The sequence below is a fragment of the Panthera leo genome, chromosome A3 (assembly GCF_018350215.1).
Source record: "Panthera leo isolate Ple1 chromosome A3, P.leo_Ple1_pat1.1, whole genome shotgun sequence".
NCBI classification, from domain to species: Eukaryota; Metazoa; Chordata; class Mammalia; order Carnivora; family Felidae; genus Panthera; species Panthera leo.
The window spans coordinates 91752294-91761741 of record NC_056681.1 but is presented as its reverse complement, the minus strand read 5'-3'; the positions used below and the strand labels follow the sequence as shown (position 1 = coordinate 91761741).

Here is a 9448-nt window from a genome sequence, read left to right as displayed (position 1 = left end):
AGGGTATAAAATGGCAATGTTTCATAATTCACACATAATTGCCTATTGTGTCACATACCCAGAAAACCTCACTTGGCAACCCCATATACTATTCTAGCTAAAGAGAGTGAGATCCATGTGAGAAAGTACCTGGGGAGCCACACTTGATGTCTCAGACCTCTCTTTGCTTTCTCTTTGTTTCTTGATCTATGGACTTGAAGTTATTAACAAAGTTTGATACAGGGTTAGATTTCTGGTTCTTACAAGTCTGCTCTGATAAACTGATACCTTGTGTTATCTTATCAGGCTATAACCTCAGCTGTGCAAAAACATAACTTCCTTAATTTCTATTTTTATTCAACATATAATTTGTACCCCCATATCACTGGTTTGGCAAGAAAATTTCATCTTTATCCCCAATCTTTTCAGAGCCCCTCACTTTGTTCCTTCTCTAGGATTAGGTGAGTTCCTGGGTTTATGGAGTATCAAGGTGTTGGAGGAAAGAAGCAATCAATAAAAAATTAGCATCACCTTATGACATTCCTTGTTTGTCTCTGCATGGTCCCTTCAAGTCTGTAGCCTTCCACTGTTTCCATATTCTTCTTCACACCCATTCCTGATCCTTTATGTCTAGACTCATGGTGCTACCCTTATCCCTCAGGACTTTGCCATCTTTTTCTCTCAGACCTATGCCCTCTCTGTTCTCACAGCCTCATGTTTTCTCCAAACTCAGGAACTATTTTTCCAATCTAAACATAATGTCTTTCTGTCTTTCTCTCTCTCTCTCTCTGATAGAGGAACTGTATTAGTTTTCTATACTGCTGTGACAAATTACCGTAAAACATATTAGTTTGAAACAACATTAATTTATCTCACAGGTCTGTACGTCAGAAGTCCCAACACAAGCTTAAACCAAAGTTTAGTAGGTTTGTGGACCCCTGTAGAAACTCTAGAGGAAAATACATTTCCTTGTTTTTTCCAGATTCTAGAAGCCACCCACATTCCCTTGGTTTATGGCCAAGGCCATGAACCATGTGTGAACCACAAGGCCATGTGTGAAGCACACATCTTCAAGGCCAACAACATATCTCCATAAATATAGTGGGGAAAGTTGTTCCATTATAAAGGACCCTTATGATTTCATTAGCCACCCAAATAACCCAGGATAGTCTCCCCATTTCAATCCTTAACCTTAATCACATCTGCAAAGTACTTATGCCATGTAAAGTAACATATTCACAGGTTCTAGGGATTAGGATGTGGACATCTTTAGAAGGCCAATATTCTGCCTACCAGAAGAACCTACCAAGATATTCTTAACAGGCTTATTTTTTTGTAAAATAAATGCATGAAGGTGTTAACTTGAAACAGAGAAAAGAGCAATTTTATTTAAGTAAAAATGAGTTTATTCAGGAATAGCAGAGGAATTGCAAGTTGGGACAAGCAAGCTACAATGAACCATAGGCAGGTCCAAAGAGACAAATGGAAAGATCTTTTTTAATATATTTTATTTATTTATTTATTTATTTATTTATTTATTTATTTATTTATTTATTTATTTTAGGCTTTAAGGAAATTGGGGAGGGTTATTTTCAACAAAAGTTTGCTGGGGAAGAGTTTGAGTTGTAATGGTTTCTCATTGGCTGTAAATGGTGGTTAGTGCATTGTTGCCGGGTCAGGGAGGGGAGCTTTCTTTCATTAAAGGCAGGAGATAAGATTCTTATGTGAAAAGTGCCCACTCTTGTCGAAATAATTCTTATTTTCCTTCTTCCTGCTGGTGATGCAGGCTGCAAGGAGTGGTTCTACGTGAGAACGCCCCTTCAGGCCTGCCCAACTCCATGTTAAATCAGGTTTCCTTCATTTTCATAAAGGCTAACATGTTCATGTATGTATTCTAAAACACTCTTTCGATACGGGATATTAAATAATTGCATTGAATGTGCCATAATTTATCTAGCAATATGCTCTTGCTACGCTTCCAGGAAATTTCCCACTTTTCATCATAATTCATGGAATGATAAACCTTCTTACATGTGAATCATTCTGTGCATTTTTAAATCATTGGCTTAGAGAAAGCCCTGATGTAAAATTACTGAATTATTGATCACAACATTTTTAAGACTTTTGGTACAATTTGTGGTTTTCTTCCATGCACTGAAGGAATCTGAAGGTCTTTGAGGACCAGGAATGCTGGAGTGGATGGAACTTATTCCTGGAGGTAAATCACTTGAGAAAACTTGGAACTAGGCCTTCAAGGAAACTGCTTCCTTTTCCTTGATAAAACTGTTCCTTGACTTACCCTGTCACTGCATACATTTTCTGGAAATAACTTTTATTATTGCTCATATAATATCTCCTTCTAATTTTTAAATGCAAATGTTAAAGTCACTCATAATCTCACCAACCACTATTTAAATTCTAATATATATTCTTCTACATACTGTGTGTATGGTGTGTGTGTATATATATATATGCATATATATATATGAATATATATATGCAAATATATTATGTAAAATATATTACTTATATTATTCTATACATGTAAGATCAACTTTTCACAAATATAAAAAAATGTTTCAAAATAGCTTTATAGTTATGTCATGCATACAAAAGTAATTATTTTCTAAAGACAAATATCCAGAAGTAGCACTGCTGGAATATGTATGCTTTAAGAAAATAGTTATTACCGAATTGATTCCATCAATTAACCTTTTCCCTAGTAGATAAGAGAGTCCTCTTCCTTCTGTTGATGACCACACTATTATTTTTAAACACTATCAATTTTATAAAAAAATATAATTTAGACTTCTCTAGATGACTCACTAGGCTAAATGTGTTTTCATGTGTTTACCTACCTTTTAATTTCCTTTATGTAAATAAAGGAAATGATTATGTAAATTAATCATTTATATCATTTGACCATTTTTTCTAGATGGGTTAGTAAGTTTCACATTTTAAAAATATTCCAGGATGACCATAGAAAGAACATATGCTACTACGGTTTTCACTGGTCTTTTAACTGTATTGCTAGTTATTTTTGCTAGCAGAGTGATTATAAATTTCATGGACGATTTAGTAATTTTTAATTTATTGTTTCTACTTTTGCACTAGAGTTCTGGGAATCCAAGCAAGGTATATTCAAGTTACACTATGCTTTTCTAGAAGTCTGCAAAGCCCTGCACACCACAGCCTCTCTCTGAAATGATCCTTAATGCTCTGTTGATCATTCTCAGTAAAATATGACTGACAACATAATTTGTGGCACTTAGTGCAAAATAAAAATGGAACAGTCCCTTGTTCAAAAATTATTAAGAATTTCTAGATAGCGAAAACAGAGCATTAAACCAAGCATGGAACCTTTCTAAGCATGACCACATGTGACTGCACAGGTCACATACCCATAAAGTTAGCCCAGCCCCAGCTACAACTAACTGATCAGAGATACTTGACCCAAAGACCAAAGATCTAGGCTGGCCTGTCGCTATAAAGGTTGGTGTGAATATTCTATTTGATTAGATGTCCTATATTGAGTAACAACTGGTAGAATCATTCAGATTCACAGTTTTGGAGAATTTAAACTTGGAAGAGAGTGGGAGACAAAGAAAGAGAGAGAGACAGAGAGCTAGAGAAACTACACCTCTCTCAAATGTTTAGTTACTTGACTTATCCACCATCAATCACTTCAAAGTCATCTTTCCCTCTACCATCTGAGCTTTACCAAACACTAACTTCTTGCTTATAGAATATTTGGTTGTTTTCCTGGGTGTTAAATTCTGAATAGTTTGGGGCACCTGTGTGGCTAGTCAGTTAAGCATCCAACTCCTGGTTTTGGTTCAGGTCATGAATTTGCGGTTTGAGAGTTTGAGCCCCGCATTGGGCTCTGTGCTGACAGTGTGGAGCCTGCTTGGAATTCTCTCTCCCTCTCTCTCTCTGCCTCTCCCCCACTCACTCTCTGTCTCTCACAATAAATAAATAACCTAAAAAATTTTTAAAAATCAAGTTCTAACTAGTTCAATAAGAATTCTGCACTAATTTAAGTTATTTTTGTGATTTTTTTGGTGTCACTTTTCAAAGTCACATCCTAAATTTTTGGAATGAAATACCGATGTGACCGGGAAGGACAACGAGAAGGAGCAAAAGTCAAAGGTTCTATTTCAGCAAATGTTATATTTGGGATATCCATTGGACATTCAAGCAGAGATGCCAAGTCCTCTGTAGGTAAAAGAGGAGGTAAAAGAGGAGATAATAGGTTTTGGGGGTCACTGACATATAAACAGTATTTATAGATGGACTGGATAGACCTATCTGAGAAAAGTGAAGAGAGCTCATAGAAGGGACCAAAAATGACACCTGGCCACTCAGGATAAAGACTAATGATTGCTGGGTAGTGATATTATTCATGATTTTTATTTTCCTATCTGGGTTCTTTCTATTCCATAGTTTTTACCACAAACAGGTATAGTGCTTAAGGCCATAAAAAAGTAATTAAAAATTGAAGGTCATTTATTTTGTTTTTATAGACCTGCCAAAGAGTTAGCTTTGAAGCATTCAGTTGTTAATTAAAATGTGAATGGTAAATACTTACACATTTTATTGTATGTTAAATATACTTCCATAAAAATGCAAATGCAAAAAAAAACCCATAATTGGTAAGGATTGTTGTTGTACAGATATTATAGTTTCTATTTCTTTGAGAAGAGGGCAGAGTGCACTACATGTGAAAACACTTGATAACTAACTTACATGCTTACAGGGCTTTTAATTTGGGGTATTTTATTTTGTTTTGTTTTGTTTTTCTTGCCAGAAAGAAAATTTTCCTAAAAATGCTTTCCCTCAGCCTATTGTAAAAGAAAGTACGCTGGAAAAATCGAACAAGGTAAAAAAGGAAAATGTTACTTCAAATGTCGTTATCATAAATTCAAGTTGCTTAAGGAAACCAAGTTGTGCCCTTTGGTGGCAAAAGTGAAAACGCACCCCCACATCACTAGGTTATTTACTCAACAATGATAAAATAGACGTGTTCTCTGACCTTTTTGGCTTAAAGCCTGGTGAAAGAGCAGGTGTTAAACTGAAAAGTAATTGAGGTGAAATAAAAAGAGAGGGTTTGCTGAATGAGACAATGTGAGGGAGCACATTGGAGACTGGAGATTGGAGGGTCAAGTCATCCTCTCTGGGGGAAAGACATAGAAACCAAAATGTGGAAGATGAATAGTGTGGTAGGCTGTAGGCTGAATAAGGTCTCCAGAAGTGTCCACATCTTAATGTCCAGAACCTGTGAATGTTATCTTCAGTGGTGAATGGACTTTGCAGACATGATTGAGTTAAGGATCTTAAAATGCGGAGACACCCTAGGTTATACAGATAGGCCCTTAAATGACCTCACAAGTAAGAGAGATGCAGGAGCAGTCAGTCAGAGGAGAAGGCAATGTGCTTAGAAGATGGAAGAAGAGGCCACAAACAGAGAAGTACAGGTATCCACTAGAAACTGAAAAAGGCAGATAAACCAGTTCACGCCGGAGCCCTGGGAAGGAAGCGTCTCTGTTGGATCCGGCCCCTCCGCGGGACTCTGAGGAAAAGCTACCTCCAGGTAGACACCGTCTGTCACCATGGTAAAGGAGACCCCAACAAGCCACGGGGCAAGATGTCCTCGTACGCCTTCTTCGTGCAGACCTGCCGGGAAGAGCACAAGAAGAAACACCCAGACTCTTCGGTCAATTTCGCTGAATTCTCCAAGAAATGTTCCGAGAGATGGAAGACCATGTCTGCGAAGGAAAAGTCGAAATTTGAAGATATGGCAAAAAGTGACAAAGCTCGCTATGACAGGGAGATGAAAAATTATGTTCCTCCCAAAGGAGACAAGAAAGGAAAGAAGAAAGACCCCAATGCTCCTAAAAGGCCTCCATCTGCATTCTTCCTGTTTTGTTCTGAACATCGCTCAAAGACCAAAAGTGAACACCCTGGTTTATCCATTGGGGATGCTGCAAAAAAATTGGGTGAAATGTGGTCTGAACAGTCAGCCAAAGATAAACAACCATATGAACAGAAGGCGGCTAAGCTAAAAGAGAAGTATGGAAAGGATATTGCTGCATATCGCGCCAAGGGCAAAAGTGAAGCAGGAAAGAAGGGCCCTAGTAGGCCTACAGGTTCAAAGAAGAAGAATGAACCAGAGGATGAGGAGGAAGAGGAGGAAGAGGAGGAGGAGGAGGAAGATGAAGATGATGAGGAAGAGGAGGAAGATGAAGCATAAATGGCTATCCTGTAATGATATGTGTGGAGTGTGCGTGTGTGCTCAGGCAATTGTTTTGCTAAGAATGTGAATTCAAGTGCAGCTCAATATTAGCTTCAGTATAAAAACTGTACAGATTTTTGTATTTTGCATAGATAAGATTCTTTGTAGAGAAAATACTTTTTTAAGAATGCAGGTTGTAGCTTTTCGAGGGGCTACTACATACAGTTAGATTTTAAAGCTTCTGATGTTGAATGTTTCTAAATATTTAATGGTTTTCTTAATTTCTTGACTTGTGTACTGTAGCACAGCAAACTTGTAGGAATTAGTATCAATAGTAAATTTGGGTTTTTTAGAATTTTGCGTTTTGTTTTTTTTAAAAAAATTGTAATAAAATTATGTATATTAAAAAAAGAAAGAAACTGAAAAAGGCAAGGAAACAAATCCTCTTCTCAGAGCCACCAGAAGCAGTTAACCCTGCTGACACCTAGACCTCAGTCTAGTAAAACTGATTTTGGAGTTCTGCCCTCCAGAACTATACCACACTAAATTTTGTTATTTTAATCCACCAAGGCTATGGTAATTTGTTATAGCAGCTGTAGGAAATTAATGCAAGGAGGGATTATCTAGAAGAACAGAGAGGAATGTGAAGGTACCTTCTAGGGAGCTGTAGATACCCAGTGCACCAGAAGAAAATGCTTGGTGTTCAATATTTTGGAGGAATAATAACTCAACGGGAACAAAAGCATAAGATTGGGTTGGGGAGAGAAGACAGCACTAGATTATGCCAGGTCTTGCAGGTATTAAGGATTTTTCTATCAAAGACAGTGGGAAAAACATAAAGAATTTTAGGAAGATGAATGATTTTTTGAAGATCACTTGGGCTCTTGCATAAAGAATATAAATTGTAATGAGGACGAGAAGGAAGATCAGTTTGAGTTTATTGGAGGGAAGGAGCTGTCAGTTAAAAGTGTAGGTTCAGGGGCTCCTGGGGGGCTCAGCTGGTTGAGCGTCCGAATCTTGACATGGGCTCAGGTTATGATCTCACCATTCGTGAGATCAATCCCTGCGTCAGGCTCTGTACTGACAGCGCAGAGCCTGCTTGAGATTCTCTGCCTCTCTTTCTCTCTCTCTCAAAATAAATAAATAAACATTAAAAGAAGAAGAAATATAGGTTCAAAGAGGGATCAGATAAAGTGGTAAGAGCTGGGTGCTTGGTAAGGGTACTAATGCCAATCATCCATGGATGGATGTTGAGGAGCGTTTTTCTAGGTCTGCATTTATTTTGTCTAATTTATCTTGCAGTTCCATTTTGATAGATGCCCTAGTGGTTCTGGATGGTTCTACATGGTTTTGTAAACATAGAGTGGAGTGAAATAATTTGGCTTACTTTATAATCAAATTGATCATTCTTTAGATAAAGAGTCAACAATCTATGATCATGGGTTTAATTGGTCCACTACCTCTTTTTGATTTTAGATATTTCTTCTTTCTAACATGTACATTCAGTGCTATAAATTTCCCTCTAAGCATTGCTTTTGCTGCATCTTACAAATTTTGACAAACTGTATTTTCATTTTAATTTAATGCAAAATATTTTTAAATTTCTCTTGAGACTTCTTTGAGCCATTATTTAGAAGTGTGTGGTTTAATCTCCAAATACTTTGGCATTTTCCAACTATCTATCTGTTTTTGATTTCTAGTGTAATTCCACTGTGGTCTGAGAACCACAGTGTATGGTTTCTATTCTTTTAAATGTATTAAAGTGTGTTTAATGGCCCAGGATGTGGTCTATCTTGGTGACTATTCCATGTGAACTTGAGGGGAAAAAATGTGCATTCTGCTCTTGTTGAACAAAATAATCTATAAATGTCAATTAGATCTAGCTGACTGATGGTGCTGTTGAGTTCAACTATGTTCTTACTGAATTTCTGCCTGCTGGATCTGTCAATTACTGAGAGAAGGGTGTTGAAGTCTCCAGCTATAATAGTGGATCTGTCTACCTCTCCTTGCAGTTCTGTCATTTTCTGCCTCATATATTTGACGCTCTATTGTTAGACACATATGCATTAAGGATTGTTATGTCTTCTTGGAGAACTGGCCTCTTTATACTTATGTAATAGCCCTTCTAATCCCTGATAATATTTCTTGTTCTGAAGTCTGATTTGTTTGAAATTAATATAGCTACTCCCATTTTCTTTTGATTAGTGTTAGATCAATATATCTTTCCCTAGCCCTTTAGGGCTGTGTATTTATATTTAAAGTAGGTTGCTTATAGATGATATATGATTGGTTCTCTAGCAATCTCGTCTTTTAATTGGTGTTCGCATTGCCTGTTTTTGTAAATAAAATTTTATTGGACTATAGCTATTGTATATTGGTTTGACCTGATTCCAAATCCACTTGTTTACGATAAAAAATGAAATTGTATTTAAGAGTAAAGTTGTTTTGATTAAGAGTGAAGTAAGCTGTGACAGGATATTGTCATCTCATCCATTGTCATTGATAAGCATTCAGCTCAGCTGCTGAGGGGACCTGCTGGGGCTTATCAGTAAAAACATATGAAGAAGCAACTATGGCAAGGAGACATTTTGACTATAAATACCAAGAGTTTGTGAGGAATACCTGAGAGTGTTCGGTCTGGGCAAGACACTTTGCTGATCTAAATAGCTCTCTGAAAACCTTGGGGCAATTAGATCCTGCTGAGGTAAAGGCAACTCTTTTATGGGCAGTGGTGAAAGCCAAAAAGCACCCCCAAGAAAGACCCTCTGGCCTGTCAATGCCAGTGGCATCGTTCCCTAGCAACGTGCTCTAGCAACAGGGGACTTGTACTTTTGCCCTGGCAGCTGGATGTCAGCTCTGAATTGACTAAGCCATCTCTCCCGAGGACATAGTCAAATAAAGGTACCCCTCAACTAAATTTAGACTTTACTCCTTCCATAGTCCCTTGCCTGGAACAACAGTGCAATTAATCTATCGTTGGCTTGGAGTTTGTAATTCCTTTTTGCTTATTAAGAACCATTTTCCTGTATGGCCTGTGAAATTCCTGCAGTGAACCTGTGTAAAATAAATTGCCAGCAAAGGCAAACTCAGTCTCTGAGCATTAATTTGCCTCCCGAAACAAAACAATAGCCATAATCATTTGTTTATGTGTTGTCTGTGGCCGCTTTCATGCTACAGTGGAATTGAGTTGAGTAGAGCTGAATAGCGCAACAGAGATCCTATAGCCCACAAAGGTGA

At 37.4% G+C, this 9448-nt stretch overlaps 1 protein-coding gene across 1 annotated transcript; it reads left to right on the top strand.

Moving 5' to 3' along the window:
• The first annotated feature begins 4076 nt into the window (after nt 1-4076).
• LOC122215246 (high mobility group protein B2-like) lies at nt 4077-6348 on the top strand. Its single transcript, XM_042930328.1, has 3 exons — nt 4077-4196; nt 4787-4858; nt 5465-6348. Exons 1-3 carry the CDS (start codon nt 4077-4079, stop codon nt 6227-6229), a joined length of 957 nt encoding a protein of 318 aa, XP_042786262.1. The 3' UTR covers nt 6230-6348.
• The last annotated feature ends 3100 nt before the right edge of the window (nt 6349-9448 follow it).

Excerpts from the sequence above, each read along its gene's own strand:
- LOC122215246 (XM_042930328.1), top strand. The coding sequence starts at position 4,077 with ATGAAATACCGATGTGACCGGGAAGGACAACGAGAAGGAGCAAAAGTC. Across the intron at positions 4,197-4,786 it reads GCAGAGATGCCAAGTCCTCT|AAAGAAAATTTTCCTAAAAA; the intron begins GTAGGTAAAAGA and ends TTTTCTTGCCAG. Across the intron at positions 4,859-5,464 it reads CGCTGGAAAAATCGAACAAG|AAACTGAAAAAGGCAGATAA; the intron begins GTAAAAAAGGAA and ends GGTATCCACTAG.